The sequence below is a fragment of the Coptis chinensis genome, chromosome 5 (genome assembly GCF_015680905.1).
Source record: "Coptis chinensis isolate HL-2020 chromosome 5, ASM1568090v1, whole genome shotgun sequence".
Classification (NCBI taxonomy): Eukaryota; Viridiplantae; Streptophyta; class Magnoliopsida; order Ranunculales; family Ranunculaceae; genus Coptis; species Coptis chinensis.
Window position 1 is genome coordinate 25701032 of NC_141460.1, and position 23928 is coordinate 25724959.

A 23928-nucleotide genomic window follows, 5' to 3' on the forward strand; every position below is an offset into this window, starting at 1 on the left:
AGTGTTTTTAGTATGGTCGCTCCACATGGGGGGCGGGTCGCTAATCGATAACATAGGTGGTCGCCTCGAGGAGAGGAGGCCTTCGGTGTAAATTTTGCTCGGAATTTTTCAACTCTAAAATGGACAGCCACAGTATGATTCAAACAAGGGTGGGTGGGTGAAATGGGACTTTAAAAACAGTACTAACACTATGAAAATAATACGAAAGTGAACTAAGATGGCAGCGGCGCCATTTGATAGACGTAAAATGTATAGTTTACCTACGCATGTGCTGATAAGGTTTTTCATGGTCTAAACCATGAAAAACGGGTAACAAATGTATAGTCTACCTACGAAATGAACGATGAATTCACAACGTAAGTAAACTAAAACTATTTTTTGTTACTTGTTTATCAAAGTTTTCTTCTACTCTCAATCCTATGAGATAAAGTGGAGTAGGAAGTTCGTTCCACTCTTAGTCCTTCCGTATGCTTGTATTCTAGTCTCAATACTCTACTTAAAGTCAATGAGCTTTTACGAAAAGGGGACTAGACTACGATGCAACTACCCACCGAAATGCAACTAGTCGGTTATCGAATATTAAAGGAATGCTACGTTGATTCGATGTTAAGGAGTTAGGGGATTGATTCCACCTTAACTCAACTTAATCCACTAGCGACGAAGTCGTTAAGTAATTGAATTGCTACTCACGCGAGAACAATCGGTTCTTCCTAATCCCTAATTACACATGGCATTTCTACCAATTTATAACTAGCATGTGAACAATTAAACCCATTCTCATGGTGAACTAATTATTTCGGGTGGAATAGAAATTACGGCGACTCTACGGTAAACGGAATCAAGCTTTCATCAAGGCTTCTCAACCCCTCTAATGGAGGTTTAGCCTTGAATCATTCATAATCATTTCCATTTAGATTAAAACTAAACATAATATAAAGCATTAAAATTTACTTAATTAAACAATAATGAAATCTAAATTAATGACTAAAATGAAATAAGAACAAGAATTGAAATTAGATCTAGAAATGGAAATGACAAAAATCGAAATTGATAAAGAATACTACTTTATTGATCTAATCAAATTGAAGAGCAAGATTCAAAGGTTTAATCTAATACTGATTTGAAACTAATTAAATAAAACAATTAAATCTAGATCTAGAAGCTATTTTAATGGCTACTTTCTATTCTAAGCTATCTACCTAACCTAACTGCTCGACTCCATTAACACCGAGTCAAGCTTTTGTTTTATACATCCAGATCCAAAAATCGTGCATGGGCTTGGAGCCATGTTTTGGGCGGAGAGAATCAGGCCCAAAACCCAATTCTTTCGATCCAAAAGGCCTCTTCAGCTGCAGTTGGCTTCCACAGACTTTTCGTCCACTTCTGCTCCTCTGATTGGGTCAAGGCTTAGACCATTGCAAAGCTCTTTTCCGAGCGGTCGTTTTGACATAAGGTAGGCCTCAATCCGAGGTCTGAGTCCAAAGATATGGCATTCGGAAGTTCTGCTGACTTTTGCTTCTTTATCTCGCTAAAGTGGCACATTTCTGCACATAATGGACTTTGAAGCCTGAAATGCATAAAAACACGTAATCAGTATTAACTCTTACTTATTATTCACATAATTGGTCTAACAGTATGATTATTAAGGGGTTAAAACTACAGTTTTGGGCTCTTATCACCCCCCTTGCCAACAACCATTCATCCTTTGATGCTATGACGGAAGATGAATTTTTCAATCTCTATCCCAGTGATCCTTTTGACCCACCTATTGAGGAATGTCTTGCATATATCAAGATTTCTGATGATATGGACTTGAGAGCTCTAGCTGAGAATCATTCACCTTCCATCACCAATATTCCCCACCCTCCACCTTTTCAAAGGAACCTCGAGTTTGCACTCGATCCTTTAGTTTCTCCTGTGCTTCATGATTTTTTAAATCCACCTAGTAAACAAATACTTCCCAAGGATAAACCACTTGACACCTTCATTTTCAGACTTGAGACAGTCCCTAACTACACCATGAATGAGTTTTGTGCTAAACCCACATCCTCATTTTTTCCATGCTTTCCCTCTAAAACTTATCCCAATCCACCATATTTTCCACAACCATTCACTTTTCCACACTTATTCACTAGGACACCCTCTCGTTCAAAGATGAAACATAAGGTGCATGCTCGGTTATGTTATAGGTCTATCCGACTTCGCTTTCATTCCACTAGGCTGCGTCGTAGGAAATCTTGGTGCTTGATTGTGTTTGGATATGTTTTTACGTGATATTTATTTATGGAAGCGATCCACAACTATTTCGGTTGTTGATATATAATAAACTGCATATTCATACATATATTTAGATAAAGTCTCGAGTATCTGACTATAAACGACTCAATTTTTGTGTTTGGTGCATTTCCTTTCATTTCCATATATTGGTGAATGCACCATTCAGGTAATCGGGCCCTCCCTATGGAGTGTGTGGTTGTAAGTACCGGATCCTAAGTCCACGGTTCACATAATTCACGTTTTCCACTCTTGCATGTTTTCTTGGTTTTTGAGTCATGTTTCTCTATGGTGTGAATTATGTCTTTACTGCTTATTGTTTTCCTTTATATTAAACCTAATTCATAAAAGTAAAAAAGTTTAAAGCTATAAAAATAGTAATCTAGCAAGTCTCGGGAATCTGACCTTAAAAGACCTAAGTTTTCGTACAATACCAACTTTCTGGAATATAGGCCAAACAAAAATTTCAAACTTAAAAAGAGTTTTCCAATTTTGTTTGGGGGTGGCGTATTTTGGTATTCATTTCAAATCTTGTTGCCACCCTAAGCCTGTCATGTTTACTCCAGTAGACTTTGTGTTAGTTAGTACGTAATAGTTTAATTGTGCTTCATATTATCATATCATCTTTACAATATTTCTGTTACAGGTACTGCCAATTTTTTCCATGTTTCTATGGTAAATTCTTTCCTTATCTCTTTACACTTTGAGGACAAAGCGTTCGATTGTTTGGGGGTGGGATAGAAACATTTGCAAAAATTAGACACTTTTAGGATGTAAATTACGCACTTTTATTTATAAAATGTTAAAAATTATAAAAATTAGTTAGTTACATAATTTAATTGTGCTATTGAATTGTTTCATGAACCCCCTTCTCCCAAATTGTTTGGGGGTGGTATAGAAACACGATGTAAATGTTAAGCACATATTAGGTTGTATATTACGTATTATTTGTCTTAAAAAAAAATAATAAAAATAAAAATATAAAGTTTATGCTATACACTTAGGAATATTGGTATTGGTTCTTTCTCTATGCTCTTAATAATCTAGAAGTCTCACGTAGCTTTTGCATTAGAATAGTTTTTAGAAACTTAGGTTAATATGTAGATAATAATCTTTGCATCTATCTATAAATATATTACATGAGTATCTATGATTGTTTGGCAGTAAGTTTCTGAAATCTAGGCTAGAGTACTTATTCTACAAATCCTGTGAGAATATAGCCTAAAGCCTTATATGAGTGAAACATTTGAGAAATGACACAAGGGAGAAGTATATTCCGAATAGAGAAATCACACGTCCACTTGCTTGACCACTATACCATGTCCTAAGAGAGAATTTAGGCCCTTTTTGGATCGATATAGCTAGAAAGTCTGACCTAAGTATATTTTCCGCTAGTCGCCCCACTGAGCCTTTCATTAGCCCTTTCATAAACCACAAATCCTTTACCCTGTTACAAAACAAAACAAAAAAATAAAAAAAAAAAAAAAAAAATTCAACCTACCAAATTTAGATAAGTCTGAGAATAGAATAAGGAAGAAAGAAGAAGAGAAAAACCTGTGTAAACAAAAGTTAGTTAATTGCTTCAAAAATAAAGAAAAGAAGTTTCCATCCAAAGAAAAGAAAAATAAAAATAGAAATAAAATAAAAACTTCAAAAAAATAGAATAAAAGGAGTCAAAAGCTAAAGAAAAAGGAAAAAAATATGGCTAAGGATGGAAACAAAGTGTAGAAGCAAAAGTAAATAACAAGGTTTTCTCTAGTTACATAATATGAAGACTCTATTATCTCAGACTTGTCCCTTTTGAATATCCATTTCCTTCCTTCTTTAACCATCTACTAATCCCAACACCTAATAAAGACCTCTTGCTCAATTAGGAATAGGTTAGTGGGATAGTAAGTGGTGATGTGTTTGATCAACCGGCTTTCTTTGTGTGTCATTGAGATTGTAAGGTAAAGTATGCCCATTTGCACTTATTTGGAGTAGCAAAAATTGAGTGGAAAAATCGAGTGATTTTTGTCTTGACTTTTATGTGAGAACCTACTTAAGGACGCTATTCCAAAGTTTCAGAAACGGACCTGTTGCTGCATTTCATAGCATTACTCATTGTATATATGTTTATTTTAGATGATTGATTATTATGCATATATTAGCTTAGGTTTCGACATGATTATTCTGTATTCATTGCTAGTGAGATGTATAGATAATTGAGACATAAATAAGGAAACAATAGTTGTATTTCTTAGTCATTGTAGTATAGGTGAAGTTTGTGAGTACCTTCACTGGGAAAACTCTCACGAGGCTATAACTCGTCCACTAGGAAATTCCTAGTGGTTTAAGGCCTTGTTGCATATGGTCAATGCAATCGCACTCTCAGTAAACGAGTAGATAGAACTCCATTTTTGGTCACTTATTCTAATTTCTCATCTTTGCTTGAGGACAAGCAAAATGCTGTTTGGGGGTGGTTTGATAAGAGCCCAAAACTGTAGTTTTAACCCCTTAACCATCATACTTTTAGACCAATTATGTGAGTAATAATTAAGAGTTAATACCGACACGTGTTTTATGCATTTTCAGGCTTCAAAGTCCATTATGTGCAGAAATGTGCCACTTTAGCGAGATAAAGGAGCAAAAGGTCGGTTGCTAAGGAGTTTACGTGATTAAAGGCCAAGATTCAAGAAGACAAAGCCTTTCTAAAGCCTGGTCAAAAGCTGAAAAGTCGACCTTGGTAAAACAAAGACACAAAGTCAGCAAAACTTCCGAAGACCGTATCTTTGGACTCAGACCTCAGAATTGGGCCTACCTTATGTCAAAACGACTGGCTCGGAAAGAGCTTTACAATGGTTTAAGCCTTGACCCAATAAGAGGAGAAGAAGTGGACGAAAAGTCTATTGAAGCCAACTGCAGCTGAAGAGGCCTTTTTGGACTGAAAGAATTGGGTTTTGGGCCTGATTCTTTGGCCCAAAACATGGCTACAAGCCCATGCACGAATTTTGGATCTGAAGTATAAAAAGAAAAGCTTGACTCTTTGTTAATGGTAGACAGTTAGACCTAGGTTAAAGATTAGATTAGTAGCCTCCATTAATTAATTCTAGATCTAGTTTTCCTTAGATTTAATTAGTTTAATTTAATTAGTTTCATATCTTGTTTTTATTTAATTCCTTGAATGATTGTTCGTCATTTAATTAGATAAATAAAATAGTTATTATTATTCAATTTCGATTTTTGTCATTTGCATTTATAGATCTAGTTTAAATTCTTGTTCTTATTTCATTCTTAGTTAATTAATTAGATTTCAATTATTGTTTAATTTAGATTAGTAAAGTTAGAATTTTGATATGATGTGTAGTTATAATTCAATGGGAAATGATGGGTTGATGATTCGAGGCTAAAACCTCCATTAGAGGGGTTGATGAAGCTTTGATGAAAACTTAGTGGTATAGTGTAGAAGCATTGTAGAATCTATTCCACTCTAGAAGGTCGTGATTTGCCATGAGAATGGGTGGACGACCTCACATGCTAGTTAGTATTTGGTAGAAATGCCATGAACACTAGGGATTAGAACTCGAAATTCTTGCCGTAAGAACGTAAGAATCGAGATACAAGAACCTATGCTAGGTTATCAAGTTGGATTCGAGGTGGATTTAATTCCCCTCTAATCCTTTATCTAGATTAAAAAACAATCATATTTCCATGGCATTCGTAGTTAGATTCAACATAATCAATTTCATATAGGTATCGTAGTATAATTCCCCCTCGTAAAACTCTCATTAGACTTAAGACCGATTAATTAGACTAGGAAACATTCCATGCTAGAGAACTAGGAGTGGAACGAACTTGTTACTCCACTCTATTTTGATAGATTTGAGAGCAAAAATCTTTGATAAGCATATAGGATCAGAAATAGTTTATTTTACTTACATTTTGAGTTTCATCGTTCATTTCGTAGGTAAACTATTATTTTTTATGTTTATCAGCCGCCTCCTTCCTGAAGTACCTGTCGCTGCCCCTGTGTCTGAGGTCGCGGTGGCGCCCATGGAACCAGCTTCCAAGGTAACTGAGGTAACTAACTTGGTGGCTGGGGCCATTGACGCGGCTGTGGATGCAGTAATTGAGGAGGCCGCTGATGCAGTGATTCGTGAGAAAATTTAAGTGCCCCTTGTGTTGGGAGTAGTTTTGTTATGCCCTTTCTTGGTTTCATTTATTGTCGTTTTTGCCACACTGATTATGCTACATTTTGTTTTAATTCCCCTCCTGATGTTGAGGAGGACTGAATGTGATGGTTGTGTTATCTACTGGCCCAATATGTTGTCGTCTATGCTTTATCTATTTATGGGCTCAATTAGCAGTGAAACTCATGTTTATATTTTTACCTCTCCTACTGGGAGCAACTCGATTTGCCTTCCCTCTCTTGACTCGGTGATTTGGTTGTCCCTGCCTATGCCAGGGAACCACTCCTTCTCCTTACTCAGGTCGGACCCCTTGTCCGCGGCAGGTGGAAACCCCTTCGCCTCCACTTGCTTATGACCTCATACCCGCCATGGGGCAACTTATTTTGCCCCGGCTCGTATGGGACCTCATACCCAGCATGGGGCAACTCATTTTGCCCCAGTTGAGCTCGGACCTCTCGTCGTGAAGGGCTCCTCCCCTCCATTTCCTTCACTCTGAAGGACAAGCAAAGTTCATATAACATTATCCATCCCAAAAGTGGGTGCTATGGTTTTATATATATACAAATAGCTCATGCAGCTGAAAGCTTCTCCCATTACATTCATTCATGAAACTTTTTCAACAACCTTACGTTCCACGATCTCTCCACCATTTTCCCTTCCAAGGTTTGTAACCTGTACGTGCCTGTCCCTCCCACGTCAACCACAGTGTAGGGTCCCTCCCAAGTTGGACCCAATTTCCCCTCGCTCACTTTCCTTGTGCTGGGGGTCACTCGGTGGAGCACCCGATCTCCTACCTTGAATCTCCTCAGTCTCACCCTCTTGTTGTACTGCCTTTGGAGACGGCGATGATACTCTTCCAGTCTAATGCGCATGGTATCTCTTCTCTCTTCAGCCAAATTCATGTCCCTGGACAAGATTCCCCAATTTGATCCATCCTCGACAACTCGAGTTCGAGTGGTCGCCGCCACCATTTCTAACGGTATCACGGCCTCTACGCCATATGCCAACGAAAAGGGAGTCTCATTGGTAGTGGTCCGCGTTGTAGTCCGATAGGCCCACAACACATGGTTTAATTCATCAACCCACGCCCCCTTCTTGTCTTCCAGTTTCCTCTTGAGATTGTTAAGTATGGTTTTGTTGGAAGACTCAGCCTGTCCATTGCCCTCGGGGTTGTATGGGGCCGAGACCCCTGCTTAACATGATAGGCTTGCAAAAATTTTAGTATTTCCGGAAATTGCCGTAAAAACTTTTTGGCAACTTCCCGATCCATTTTAGCAACTTTAAACCTATAAAAACTTCAGTCATTCTACACTCACAACCCACACTACACCTAACTTCCATCACTCACCTTTCACTCCCACGTTTCCAGTTGTTCTTCACCATTTTCACAAATCAGCACCTCGGAGCGCAGCTGCGCCCCAGTGGAGCACACCTACGCCCTAGTCTCTGTCAGAAATTTTGCACTGAGCGCACCTGCACCCAAGGTGAGCGCGACTCGCGTCCAAACACTGGAACTCGAAAATCATCGAGGCGCACTGCGCCAAGTGGAAGCGCACTGCATACGACCTCCGTAAACACAAAAATTTCCAGTTTTCTGCGGGTTGTTCCCGAATCATTTGCAGCTGTTCCAGAGCATCGTTTTGAGATGACATCCCCTACAATAATACCGGAACAGTCTTTCGAAGATTTGTTCCAAAGCACTACTTATGGTGCTTGGTTTCATGAGCGATCACATCATAATGAGGGTCGGAACCGCTTATGGTAAGACGATGAACTTTATTCTCCAGAACTTGCATCTTATTTTTATGATAATTGTATTTTCTTTGAGAGACCGGATGGAGAACAAGTGTTCTCCATCAACATTAATAATGAACCAATGGAAATTACCAGGTTCTTGCTAGCATTTGTTCTTGGACTTGCTATGCCCGCTGAAATACAAGACCCATGGTGCTATTGGGTAGATAATATGCATGTCTACACTTATGAGTTTTTGCATGAGTCGTATGGGGCAGGCCTTTTCCGTATCGAGGGCCAAGGGGAATATAACGTCGCCTTTGGTAGCCTGTCCATGAACATAGGAATTGTTATGTTTTGGATCATGCTAAACATTTTAGGGGAATGGCGTTTTTCTTCTGTGAATGATGCCACTTGCAGCGTCTTCCTTGCTTTAGCCACGGGACGTATGTGCCACGACCTTCCCAGAACCTTGATGTCTAGTTTAGCTCGAGCCCATAGCATGAGGCATAAGTACCTTCTTATGTGATAAATATATAAAATGAATAGTTTTACCTACGAGATAAAGCGATTAAACTTCGAAACGCAAGTAAAACTAAAACTAGACTTGTTTCTTTATCAAAGTTTTCTTCTACTCTCAATCCTATGAGATATAGTGGAGTAGAGTGATTCGTTCCACTCTTAGTCCTTCCGTATGCTTGTTTTCTAGTCTCAATACTCTACTTAAAGCCAATGAGAGCTTTACGAAGGGGCAACTAAACTATGGTGCAACTACCCACAAGATGCAACTAGTCGATTATCAGACAACTATGGGAATGCTACGGTGATTCTATGATAAGGAGTTAGAGGGGGATTGATTCCACCTTAACTCAACTTAATCCACTAACGAAGTAAAATTAAGAAATCGAATTGAACTGCTACACAGAACAATCGGTTCTTCCTAATCCCTAATTACACATGGCATTTCTACCAATTTATAACTAACATGTGAACAATTAAACCCATTCTCATGGTGAACTAATTATTTTTACGGCGTGGAATAGAAATCACGGCGACTCTACGTTAAGCGGAATCAAGCTTTCATCAAGGCTTCTCACCCCCTCTAATGGAGGTTTGGCCTTGAATCATTCATAATCATTTCCATTTAGATTAAAACTAAACATAATATAAAGCATTGAAATTTACTTAATTAAACAATAATGGAATCTAATTAATAACTAAGAATTGAATGGTAACAAGGATTGAATTTAGATCTAATAAATTGTAAATGACAAAAACGAAATTGATAAAGAACACTACTTTATTGATCTAATCAAATTTAAGAGCAAGATTCAAATGTTTAATCTAATACAATAGTTTAAATGGAACTAAACTTAATTAAAACTCTTAAATAAAACTAGATCTAGAAGCTATTTTAATGGCTACTTTCTATTCTAAGCTACCTCTATTTTCTAACCTAACCATCTACCATTGACTGCCATTAACACTGAGTCAAGCTTTTGTTTTTATACATCCAGATCCAAAAATCGTGCATGGGCTTGGAACCATGTTTTGGGCCAGAGAATCAGGCCCAAAACCCAAATCTTTCAGTCCAAAAAGGCCTCTTCAGCTGCAGTTGGCTTCCACAGACTTTTCGTCCACTTCTGCTCCTCTGATTGGGTCAAGGCTTGGATCATTGCAAAGATCTTTCCGAGCCGGTCGTTTTGACATAAGGTAGGCCTCAATCCGAGGTCTGAGTCCAAAGATATGGCATTCGGAAGTTCTGCTGACTTTTACTCCTTTATCTCGCTAAAGTGGCACATTTCTGCACATAATGGACTTTGAAGCCTGAAATGCATAAAAACACGTAATCAGTATTAACTCTTACTTATTATTCAGATAATTGGTCTAACAGTATGATTATTAAGGGGTTAAAACTACAGTTTTAGGCTCTTATCATTATGCCTGTTCTAATTTCCCGTATTATGTTATGTTTCTTTCCTATTTTTTGTACACATTTCATAGATTGGATTACGGTCGACACTGTGCGACCCACTAATAGTATTATTCGATCTTTCCGTGCAATGACTTGGCAAGGGTGGAGGATACAACCTCATCAGGTTGCACCCTACACCCTGTCAGACCAAGTGGCTTTTAATAGGTTAGCAATAATAGATGATAAATGGCGGGAAGCCTGGCAAATTATCATGGCATGGCAGGACGCGAAGGAACCTCACTTCTTTATAGAAGAAGAGGATGAGGAGGATGATGAATAAAGCGAGAGATAAGGTAAGTTTTCATTCTAGTTAGTGTCTGCTTATGTCCCAAGTAATTTGATTCTTGTTAACCCCATAATGGGAGGAACTTTTATAGAGTTGCGTCAGTTTTTTTATTAGTATGTTTTAACCTTGTTTTGCAGATGTTCCAGAATTTCACGCGTTTCCATGGTATTTTTCTACCCTCTTTATTTAAATGCTTTGAGGATAAAACATGCTTTTTGTTTGGGGGCATAGAAACACGTGTAATTAAGGCATCTGTTAGGATATAAATATGTATAATATGCATTTGTTTTCTAGTTAATATTTCAAAAATTTAAAAATATAAATAAATAAGTTATGCTATACACTTAGGAATATTTGTATTGTTTTCTTTCTCTATGCTTTTAATAATCTAGAAGTCTCACGTAGCTTTTGCATTAGAATAATTTTTAGAAACTTAGGTTAATATGTAGGTAATAATCTTTGCATCTATCTATAAATATATTACATGAGTATCTATGATTGTTAGCAGTAAGTTCTGAAATCTAGGCTAGAGTATTTATTCTACAAATCCTGTGAGAATATAGCCTAAAGCCTTATTTGAGCGAAACATTTGAGAAATGACACAAGGGAGAAGTAAAATCCGGATAGAGAAATCACACGTCCACTTGCTTGATCACTATGCCATATCCTAAGCGAGAATTTAGGCCCTCTTTGGATCGATATAGCCAGAAATTGAAACCTATGAATTATTTTCCGCTAGTCACCCCTCTAAGCCTTTCTTTAGCCTTTCATAAACCATAAATCCTTTACCCTGTTACAAAACAAAACAAAATAAAAAAATTCAACCTACCCAATTTAGATAAGTCTTAGAATAGAATGAGGAAGAAAGAAGAAGAGAAAAACCTGTGTAAACAAAAGTTAGTTAATTGCTTCAGAAAATAAAGAAAAGAAGTTTCCATCCAAAGAAAAGAAAAATAAAAATAGAAATAAAATAAAAACTCCAAAAAAATAGAATAAAAGGAGTCAAAAGCCAAAGAAAAAGAAAAAAAAATATATGGTTAAGGATGGAAACAAAGTGTAGAAGCAAAAGTAAATAACAAGGTTTTCTCTAGTTACATAATATGAAGACTCTATTATTTCAGACTTGTCCTTTTTGAATATCCATTTGCTTTCTTCTTAAACCATCTCCTAATCCCCGCAACACCTAATAAAGACCTCTAGCTCAATTAGGAATATGTTAGTGTGATAGTAAGTGGCAGATGTGTTTGATCGACTCCGGCTTCCTTGTTGTCATTGAGATTGTAAGGTAAAGTGTGCCCACCGCATTAATCGGAGTAGTGAAACTTGAGTGAAAAAATCAGAGTGTTGTATCTTGACTATTATTGTGAGAACCTACTTAAGGACGCTTATTCTCGAAGTTTTAAAACTTAACCCGCTAGGCATTTTCATAGTATTACTCATTGTATATATGTTTATTGTAGATGATTGATTATTATGCATATATTAGCTTAGGTTTCAACTTGATTACTCTATATGCATCGCTAGTGAGAGGTATAGTTAATTTAGAGCATGAATAAGGAAACAATAGTTTTATTTCTTAGTCGTTGAAGTATATATGAAGTTTGTGAGTACCTTCACTAGAAAACTCTCACGAGGCTATAACTCGTCCACTAGGTAATTCCTAGTGGTTTAAGGCCTTGTTGCATATGGTCAATGCAATCACACTCAGCGAAACGAGAGTAGATAGAACTCCATTTTTGGTCACTTATTCTAATTTCTCATCTTTGCTTGAGGACAAGCAAAATGCTGTTTGGGGGTGGTTTGATAAGAGCCCAAAACTGTAGTTTTAACCCATTAACCATCATACTTTTAGACCAATTATGTGAGTAATAATTAAGAGTTAATACTGATTACGTGTTTTTTATGCATTTCAGGCTTCAAAGTCCATGATGTGCAGAAATGTGCCACTTTAGCGAGATAAAGGAGCAAAGGTCGGTTGCTAAGGAGTTTCGTGATTAAAGGCCAAGATTCAAGAAGACAAAGCCTTTGTAAAGCTCGGTCAAAAGCTGAAAAGTCGACGCGAGCAAAAACAGCACACAAAGTCAGCAGAACTTCCGAAGGCCGTATCTTTGGACTCAGACCTCGAAATTGGGTCTAACTTATGTCAAAACGATCGGCTCGGAAAGAGCTTTCCAATGGTCTAAGTCTTGACCTAATCAGAGGAGCAAAAGTGGATGAAAAGTTTGTCAAAGCCAATTGCAGCTGAAGAGCCCATTTTGGACTAAAGAAATTAGGTTTTGGGCACGATTTTCCGGCCCAAAACATGGCTCCAATCCCATGCACGATTTTTGGATCTGAAAGTATAAAAACAAAAGCTTGACTCTTTGTAGAGAGGTAGATAGTTAGACCTAGATTAAAAATTGGATTAGTTAGCCTCCACTAATTAGTTTTAGAACTTAGTTTTAGAATTTCAATTAGTTAATTAATTAGTTTTTCATATCTTGTTTTAGATCTAGTTTCATGTTTAATTAATTACTTTAGAACAAAGTAGATTATTAATTTAGTATTTGAATCATTGTTTTATTATTCATTAGATTAATAAAATAGTGTTCTTGGTAATCTAGTTTCATTTTCCATTTACTTATTTAGTTTAATTCTTAGATTCAATTATTTTTCTTTATTAGATTGAATAGATTTTTGCACGAGTAGTTTCCATTTGAGTTTAAATAAGCAAAGTTTCAATCTTTATATCATGTCTTGTTCGAATTTGATTGAGAATGATAGCGTGATGATTCTCGGCTAAACCTCCATTAGAGGGGGTTGAGAAGCCTTGATGAAAGCTTGATTCCAATTATCGTAGAGTCATTGTAATTTCCCTTCCACTCTAGAAATGATTAGTTCACCATGAGAATGGGTGTAATCGTTCACATGCTAGTTATGAATTGGTAGAAATGCCATGCGTAATTAGGGATTAGGAATAACCAGATTGTTATGTGAAGCAGTTTAATTCGGATTACGACGATTCGTTATTAGTGGATTAAGTTAAGCTAAGGTGGAATCAATCCCCCTCTAACTCCTAATCATAGAATCGACGTAGTATTCCTATAGTTGTTTAAATAGTCGACTAGTTGCATCTTGTGGGTAGTTGCATCGTAGTCTAGTTATCATTTCGTAAATCTCTCATTAGACTTAGAGTAGAGTAATTAGACTAGAAAACACAGCATACGGAAGGACTAGGAGTGGAACGAACTTCCTACTCCACTATATCTGTTCAATAGATCGAGAGTAGAACAATCTTTGATAAATTTAGCCACGTAATATAAGTTTTAGTTTACTTACGTTTTGAGTTTTATCGTTCATTTGGTAGGTAAACTTTATTTTTTTATGATTTATCAGGTCCATCACCTCACACCCCGACAAGAACTACTTGAAAGGCTCCATCCAACCTTCGTCATCCCCCGTGGTATTCAGTATCTCCAAAGACTCCTCGGTACTCGATCTATCCAATTTCCTCACTTCCATGGTCCTCTCCTCGGATCCTGGCATGGTTCTGCCATATAGGCCAGAGCATCTGCGTGGCAATTCTCCCCATGATTCAAATGAACAAATTGGATCTGTGTGAATTTCATTGCCCAACTACGTAAGATTCCCAAATACTTTGCCATTCTGGGGCATCTTGCCGTGAATCCTCCATTTGCTTGGCATACCACTAAATTTGAGGCGGAGTAAACGGTAAGTTCCTTCACACCTAAGCTCTCAGCCATCCTCATGCCCGTAATCACTGCCTTATATTCTGCATCATTATTTGACGCTGTGAATCCCAACTTCATTGTCTGTTCGAGTCTATTGTTATCTGGCGTAACCATCACCACGCCTATTCTGCTGCCTGCATCCGTTGCTGAGCCATCTGCGAATACTCTCCAACCATTCCTTTCATCCCATGGGTTCAAGCGATCTAGTTCCTCTTCTCGCTCAGGCTCCAAAACCATCTCCTCCCCCCATGTAGGATCCTCGGCCGGGAACTCTGCCAAAAACTCTGCCACGGCCTGAGATTTCTCTGCCGTTCTAATCTGATATTAGATCTCATATGAAGTCAACATCATGGCCCATTTTAGCATTCTTCCTGACTTCTCTGCCCTCAGAGCTTGTTTAAGGGGCAAATTTCTCACCACGATCACTACGTGGGCTTCGAAATACGGCTTCAGCTTCAGGGCTGAGAATATCAAGGTAAGAGCATATTTCTCCACTCGGCTGTATCTAGTCTCCGCATCTAACAAAGTCTTACTTTGGAAATACACTGGTTTTTCCACTTTATCTACAACGGGAATGAGGACCGAGCTGATTGCATACTCCGTGACCCCCAGATACAAATATAGCTTTTCTCCTAATTCAGGCCGCGACAACAGAGGTGGTTCCCCCAGATACCTTTTTAACTCCTGAAATGCTCCTTCACATTCCGCTGTCCATGCGAAATCTGTGGTGTTCCTCAATAGCCTATACAGTGACCTACATTTGTCGAATGATTTTGAAATGAATCTGTTAAGGGCCGCGACTCTTCCCGCCAACCGCTGCACCTCTTTCACCGTCTGCGGCGACGACATCTCCACCAATGACCTTATCTATTTGGGGTTTGCCTTTATTCCCCGCTGTGTCACTATATACCCCAGAAATTTTCTCGTGGTGACTCCGAATGTGCACTTCTCTGGGTTGAGTTTCAAATTGTGGGCTCGTAGTATCCTGAATGTTTCCCTCAACCCTTCCAGATGCTCTGTCTCTGACATGCTTTTCTCCACTATATCGTCTATGTATATCTTAATGCTCTTTCGAATTTTACTTTCAAACATTTTCTCCCCAAACCGTTGGAAAGTGGCTCCTGCGTTCTTTAACCCGAACGACATCTTTTTATAGCAGTAAGTACCCCCTTCCACTATGAAGGATGTCTTTTCCTGATCAGGTCCATACATCGCAACCTGGTTGTATCCCATGGATGCATCCATAAATGAGAACATTCTGAACCCCGCCGTTCTGTCCACTAACTCATCTACTCGTGGCATAGGATAACTGTCCTTGGGACACTCCAAGTTTACATTCGTGAAGTCAACACACATTCGCACCTTGCCGTTTTTCTTTGGGACCGCAACTATATTGGACAGCCAGTTCGTGAACTCCACCTCCCTTATGATCCCCGCTCCCTTTAGCCTGGCAACCTCCTCCCGGATTTCTTCTACGTACTTAGGTCTCAATCCCCTCATCTTCTGTCTCACTGGTTTCGCATCCTCCCTCATATGTAATCGGTGACATGCGAACTCAGGGTCCAACCCGGTGATATCCTCTATCCCCCATGCGAACATATCTCTATTCTCCGACAAGCACTGCACCAACTTTCTTTTCCACTCCTCCGTCAGATTAGACCCAACCGATGTAAACTTCTCTTCTTCGCCCTCTCCCAAATTTACTACTTCTAGTTCATCCAAAGTCTTTGGGCTCACCACGGCTTCCTCCACCCCTTCCACTGCCCCGTACTGTAATTGCTATGCTTGCCTTTTCTGGGGTTCGCTGGTTCGCCTCCAGGGCTGCGGACCATCCTTTTAACTGTGTCCTGATGACTGTTCTTCGATGCCACTTGATCTCTGAGGACCTCGTACATTCCTGTTGGGGTGGGGAATCGAATAACTTGATAATAGGTCGAAGGCACCACCTTAATTTCGTGTATCCATCTCCTCCCTAGGATCGCGTTGTATTGGGAGTTGGAATCGACCACCATAAATCTTGAGAACACCGTCACGGGCCCTGTCGTTATCAGTAATAGAAGTTCTCCCATAGGCTCCGTGACGCTCCCATTAAACCCATACAAGCTGGACTGCGGCGGCCTTAGTTGCCCCGGATCAATCCTCATCTCCTCCAACGCTCCCCTAAATAGCAAGTCCACTGCGCTTCCATAATCAATCAGTACCCTTTTGACCATGTAATTTCCCATCGCCACTGTAATGACCAACGCATCTTTATGTGGGGTATCGACGGCTCGGAGATTTGCCCTAGAGAATGTAATCTTGTCTTCCCCGCTCATTGACTCTGCACTGTATCGATGTCCTCTAGGCAACTCGTTGACCTGCTGAATACTCGCTGTTCTCCTTACCTTATCTTTGTGGGCATTGTGACTCAGAATTTCTCCACTGAAAATAACATTTATGGTTCCCAATATTGTCCCTGGAGCTGGCCCCGACTCCCTATTCGGGGGTTCTGCTATATATTCCCTCATCATTCCCTTCTCTATCAACCTCTGGACCAACCATTTCAATGCATAACAATCATTGGTTTCATGATTGCGTACTTGGTGATACTCACAGTACGGTTTATTTGGCATTTCGGCAGGGACAGTTCGCGGACCCTCGTACCCTTGCACATTTTTTATCAACGACAGTATCTCACTCAATGGCCTTTTTAAAGGTATGGCCTCCTCTCCCTTTGTTCTCTTCACGCTACTTCTCTACTCCTTTTCGGACGCGATGAATGTCCGCGATACCGCTCGCTACCTTTATCCCTTGCCTCCTCTTTTTTCCCCGCTTTTTCTTTCTACCGATGACACTCGCCTTGGCTCCCCCTTAGCGCATGGTGTCCTCATATCTAATATACTTCTCTACCCGCAGATATAACTTCGCATACAAAGGTCGCAATCTCATTTTTGCAACGGATCGATGGACCCCGTTCCGGTCGCGGAGACCTCTCTTTCGAACGCTTATCCGATCCTTTCATTCAAATTCTCCACCTTTAATGTCTCGGCCTTGAATTGGGCGGATACTCCCGACATGCGGACCTTTGTCTAACATTGAACAAGGCCGCGATGTCCACCACCCGCCTCTTCTGATGTATAAAGTGATCTACAAATGCCTGTTCCAACTCTTAGAAATTAGTTATGATCTTCGAAAGCAACCGATAATACCAGTCTGAAGCTCCCCCCTTCAGGCTAGTCGGGAACATCATACACCTCAGCCCATCGTACCTCGCCTCTTGCCAAAGAGGCATCTGCTGCCTGAAGTAATGAATGTAATCTGCTGGGTCTCTTGTTCCATCGTATCTCTCGAACCTTGGCTGATTGAAACGTTTTGGTACCTCCGAAGTCCATATCGCATCCGTCAGTGGGTTGCGATTCAGCCCCGCCACCACTACATTTGAGTCTTTGTCGTGTTTTTTCGCAAAACCGCTGCTTTAATACAACGAGAGCAATGGTAAAGAACGCACTAAGAAATAGAGGAATTTGATGTTGGGGGAGGTGAAACTGAACCAAATAATGGCTGCTTACGTACCCAAGATCTATTCTCTAGGGATCAAGTTTCCACGTAGTTCCTTATGAAAAATAATATGGTATTTATAGAGGTAGAGTAGAGAGTCCTTGTAACTCAAGTAATTATGATAGACTATAACTCTCATCTGATAATTATCTCTTTGATAAAAAATGAATCTGGACATAAATCAATGTACATTAGTGGCAAGCCATGTGGCTAAGGTTTAGCCTTAGACACATGAGTTAATGGGCCTGTACATTGATCCATGATATTGCGAATTGGGCTTTAGCCCTGTTGATTAAATGAATAAAATAGAGACCCCTACTAATAGACGTTTGCCACGTAGGTGGGGGACGAAACACTATATTACCTGGAGCTTTAGGTAAAGGGCCAATAATGTCTAAGCCCCATTTGGCAAATGGGCATGGGCTAAGCATGGGATGCAACTCAGTAACGGGTACTTTACTCATATTATCGTGCTTTTGGCATGGCTCACACCTCTCAGATAGGTGTTTTGCATCTTTTTGCATCTCTGGCCACCAATAGCCCTGTGTCATAACCTTATGAGCTAAACTTAGCCCTTGGAGTGGCTTCCGTGATAAGCGAGTGAATCTCTTCCAAAACTTGAAGTCCTTCCTGTTTTGAGAGGCATCGCAACATAGGGTTTAAGTCCGAGCCTTTGCGATATAAATGCAAACTCCCGTCAGTAACAGATATCACCGAAAACTTCCATGCATCGCGTTTGATTCTTTTAGCGAGTTTTGGTTCTGGTGGAAGTGAAGAAACTTGCAAGTAGTGGATATAAAGAAGACGCCATTCTTGCGCATCAGAGATCATCACTGGCTCTGATAGTATCATATCGGGAACTTCAGGACTATCATCTGCTTCATGTACCAACTCACTATCTGTTTCGGGAGTGAATTCAGGAGGAACAAATGGATCTATAGATTCTAATGGAAGATCCAAAGTATGGTCATGTTGTGAATTTTCCATCTCCCCTTTTAACCAAGTCATGATTGGTGCGATTATCGTGGGTCGTATTTTCAATTTAGCATTACAAGCAAAACAAGTAATTGCTTTCATGTACATACAAGTCATGGTAAAGTCAATGCTTTGCTCTTTCTAGAACTCCACGGTGATGTGTCTTGACTCTTCGCTTCTAACGGCGCGGAGAGATAAGCCAATGAATCAGACATGAAAGTCTTTGAGTGATAGAGATGCTATCAAATTGTCGAGCAAGGCTATGTATCAAACCAAGATAAGCCACCATACGGTCATATCTTGCTTCAAAAGACCATGATTGGCCACAAGGCAAGAATCCGTGTATAAGCTGGAAGTTTCAAAGTTGTTCTCAAGGCACAAACGGCAGACCTCATACTCGGCCGTTATTTAGACTAAGTTGCACAGATTTCTCAATCTTCTCTCTGCCGGGTTTAACAAAAATGCATCCAATTCTAGACCCAGATTTATTATGGGAGCCATATGAGTAAACAATCCATAGGTCAATGGGATTAGGAATTGCGTTTGCAAGTTGGTCTTCGTAAGCCCAGTTATGGGTGGCAAGAATGTCTTCCATAGATTCTTCTTGGCACAAGAAATCGTCAATAGGAGAATCATCAATCGGAAAATCAGCTATCAAAGAAGCTAGAGCATGTCCTTTTTCAGCAGTACGACTTTCAAAGACAATGCTATATGCACTAAGATAACTTTCCCATTCGACTAATCTGGGCTTGATTCTTGTGCATTCCTTGCGTAAAGGGATACTCGATTATAAATCGATAAACGAAGTATGGTTTTAACCGACGATGGCGGCATGAACCAATGCAAGTGCAATTTTTCCATCTTTGAATAACGAGACTCAGCTCGGTTAACGTCTTTACCGATAAAAAGGCGGGTCTACCATCATCGATGCACTAACGGCTTGAGTTGTAGCTGCTAAGTATATGCCAATAGGTTGACCCGTTGAAGGACTTGTCAATATATGAGGACCGATCAAGTATTTCTTCAATTGTTGCAATGCCATCTCACAATCAACGTTCCAAATTGCCGCCCCTTTAAAGTCCGGAAGAAGGGATGACAACGATGAATATTTAGAAATAAATCTATGAGCGACCGATAAGCCGTTGAATTTCCTTCTTATTTTTGGTGATGGCATATCAATATTTGACGATATCGATGGGGATTAGCCTCAATACCTCTACGAGTCATGAAGTATGAAATTTTCCAGAGGCCAAAAGAACACCGGGATTGAGTCTCATGTTATACTTGTTAAGCCTATAAAAACAAGTTGAAGATCGGAAAGATGATCACCGGTAAGCTTCGATTTTACGACTATATCATTGATATAAGCCTCCATTATTATCCCGGCCGGTCGGAAAAATTGTATTGACAACAGACCGGCATTTTTCAGACAAAAAAATGAGCAGAAAATGCCTTTGAGGCGGTGAACTCTTGGTCATCCACATTCAAAGAGATCTGGTAGTACCCTAAAGAAGCATCCATGAAAGATGAAGCGTTGGAATCGAAGTGGCATCCACTAGTTCGAAATTGCGGGCAATAGATACGGATGAATCGGACAAGCTTCGTTAAGGTTTGTAAAGTCAATACAAATTCTGATTTGTCCGTTCTTTTTTTGGCTAACGGCGACATTAGCAAGCCATTTTGGGTAAGTAACTTCGTCGGATAAAGTTAACCGCAAGTAGCTTATCAATCCCTCTTTAACTTTGAGCTTCGATCACGTGCCATTCTTCTTGGTTTTGGCCAACCGGCCTGAAACTTGGATCAATGTCAAGTTTTATGATAGGCAAATGAAGGGGTCTATTCCGGCATTTCCTCAATTTTCAAAGCGAAGATCATAAGTGGAAACCAACTCTTTTTGTTCTAATTTCGAAAGTTCGGCGGAAATAAAAGTGGTTTCTTCGTTGAATCTCCTACTTGCACTTCCAAAAGTCGATCCATCAGAGGACCCTTGCACATGAGCCTCAATATTATAGATGGAGGGACGCTTGGTAACCGTGAATCAAGGGGGGCACTTGCAAGGATCGTATTACCTCGAACTTCAGATTTTTATAGTCATCCATTGCTTTGTCATGACAGACATGGGCAGACGGTCACTCTGAACCTTGCAAATATGCCGAGAGAATGGGAACTTTACGATGAAAGGTGGAGACTCTGTGCCCCCATGGAATGTATCAATCTACTGCCCAAAATTGCGTTATAGTGGGATCGGCGGTCCATCAATAAGAAATCGAGCTCAACTTCTTTATTCATTAATTTGATTGGTAAGGTAATTCTTCCAACCGATGATAGGATTGTCATCGGCGATGATCATACCCTCATGAAGTTGCATCCGAGAATAACATCGAAAATGGCGGAGGTGGCCCCGTGGTCGATCATTACCCATTGAACGACCAGAAGCACCTATAGACACAGAAATTATAACTACGTCATAGTGAGGGTGATATACACCAAGGAGATCATCATCGATTGAATCGGAGGGCTCTTTTTGAAGTCTCGATGCGGATTCCTTTGACAAAATCACGGTTAAACTCACCAACATAACTAACTTTCGAGCGCTTTTGATTCTTACTCGACTTTTGGAAAGAAACTCAACATGAGAATGGGAAACATTAATGACATGCTCATAAGTTCAAAGAAGAACTGTTGAGAGTCTTTAATAAGATATTCATTTAAAGTCCTTTCTCCACTAATTTTGAATCCGACCCGAGAGAGAAGCGACAAAGTTACGTCTCATGGCCATAATCATTATGGAATTTACACCGCAAGGCTTTGTCCCTTGTCCCTTTGGTATCTTCTGAAAGTGGATAAGGCGGGGAAAGAAGATTCCCACTTTTCAACTTCTCATATATAACAGAGTACTTGGCATTGAGCGGTCAGTTTTAGCTCAGGTAGAGTCTTTCCATCACGATTGAAACTAACTTATTTCTGATTGTCATTCTTTCCATCGTTATGCTGTTGATCTGACTGTTTCGGCTTAGAATTCTTGCTGTCAGAAAAATCTTTACTGCGAATATCTTTGTCTCTTGCTGCTTTCACCGATAGGTTCTCCTCGATATGGATGTGTTGTTCAGCTCTAACATATAGATCGTATCGAGTTTTAGGGATATCTTTAATTAGAGAGTGGTAAAGATCCCTTACAATGAAGTTTGAACTTCTGTCTCTTTCATAATATAATGCTTCTTTAAAGGTGAAAAGAAACATCCCATCATAAACTTCTGGAACATCTGCTGCTGCCTTTCGGAACCTAGTAACAAAAGTACGTAACTTTTCGTCACGTTGTTGCTTGATGTTCAAAAGTGAGTCGACATCCTTTGGCGTCTGGCAATTGTGGCAGAAACGATTAACAAACTGATTTTCTAGTTCATTGAATTGGTGAATTGATCTTGAAGGCAATTCACTAAACCAGCGTAATGCTTCTCCCTTTAGAGTTGATGGAAAGAGCTTACATATGAGCGGGTCATCTCCACTCCATAACACCAACTTATTTTTGAATGATAAAATATGCAAGCCAGGATCTCCTTCCGACTCATCATAAAGTTCAAAATCGGGTTGTTTGAAGTCGGGATGGTGGTAATCGAAAACTTATCAAGTACGCCATCATTGACTGTCAAGTTTTTCATTTTTACATCCCTTGACTCTCTATCGTTAAGTTCTTTTGCAATCAACTCTTTCAACTATTGTTCTGTTAGAGTTAAAGTATTGGCTCGAACAACTGGACGCCCCCGGTCGTGCCCATGTGGAGAAGGATACCTTCCATTATCTCTTATTGGAGTTAGAGATCTTTGGTGGTACCCACGATCAGCTCCGACCGGTGATTGTCTTTGTCTATCCTCAGAAACCCCCTGTCTAGGCGGTAGTCACCCTTGGCGGGTGGTCGGAATAATTATACCACTTCTCCATGTTTTGTTGCTCTTTGCGGGATGCTCGCCTTCCGGTCATGTCGGACATATCTCGGAGGAGGGGCGGTCTTCCCCGAAATTGCTTCTCGAGGTAAATCTTCCCTTTGAGATCGGACATGTCTAGGGTAGTAATTATCCCCGCCAATCTGATTCTCCCCATAAGCACGGGTAATAGGGTCATTACTCTTAGAGCGCGTAACTGGTTGATTGTGTTTGAGAAATAACACATTCGCGAGAGGACGATGAAGTGGTTCTTCAAGGCGGTCCCATAATTTGGAATGGCTGCGTCCTTCGTGGTCGCCTTGATGTTGTTGAATTTGTAAAGATCGCCCAATCGCCTTTGCCTCTTTGCCGACTTCCTTCTCAAGTTCCTATTTAAATTTTGACTCGTCGTAACTCCCGCTCAACCGTATTAGGGGTGAATTGGCTGTTACTATCACCTTTTCCATTAGTTGGCATGAGAGTAATGTCCACGTCCATATCCATGTCAACTGAAGGATCGACATGGACAAACGGCGGACCGCATGGAGGATTACTGACTTGTCGGTTTTCTTGTTGCAAGGCTGTTAGGGTTGGTGCCGGCGGTTGTACGACCTTTTGCGATGGTGGAGGCGGTGGCGGTTTTGCAGCGCTGCTACAGTCGGATGTTGAGAATTGATCCTACCATTAGGATCAACTTGATTGTTCAACGGTTCTTGCATTGGCCGATTTGAATTTCGAGGGTTGTGAGTATTATTAGCAGGAGGAATATGTCGACTATTTGGTCTGCTTCTTGTGCTTACCATCATGATTGTTTCACGTGATAATGAATTCTAAATCCCCACAGACGGCGCCAATTATGTTTCGGCAGTAAACTGCTTCAACACAACGAGAGCAATGGTAAAGAATGCACCAAGAAACAGAGGAATTTGATGTTGGGGGAGATGAAATTGAACCAAATAATGGCTGCCTACGTACCCAAGATCTATTATCTAGGGATCAAGTTTCCACGTAGTTCCTTATGAAAAATAATATGGTATTTATAGAGGTAGAGTAGAGAGTCCTTGTAACTCAAGTAATTATGATAGACTATAACTCTCATCTGATAATTATCTCTTTGATAAGAAATGAATCTGGACATAAATCAATGTACATTAGTGGCAAGCCATGTGGCTAAGGTTCAACCTTAGACACATGAGTTAATGTGGCTAAGGTTCAGCCTTAGACACATTAGTGGCAAGCCTGTACATTGATCCATGATATTGCGAATTGGGCTTTAGCCCTGTTGATTAAATGAATAAAATAGAGACCTGTAACGCCCGTATTTTTA

The 23928-nt window shown here is 39.9% G+C and overlaps 1 protein-coding gene across 1 annotated transcript; it reads right to left on the reverse strand.

The window, feature by feature from the left end:
* Positions 1-15902: 15902 nt before the first annotated feature.
* Positions 15903-16781, reverse strand: LOC147497189 (uncharacterized). Its single transcript, XM_086562795.1, has one exon. The coding sequence runs from the start codon at positions 16779-16781 to the stop codon at positions 15903-15905; it is 879 nt and encodes a 292-aa protein (XP_086418921.1).
* Positions 16782-23928: the final 7147 nt, after the last annotated feature.

What these genes read in the sequence shown, in the direction of transcription:
- LOC147497189 (XM_086562795.1), bottom strand. Translation starts at nt 16,781, where the DNA reads ATGCCAAATAAACCGTACTGTGAGTATCACCAAGTACGCAATCATGAA.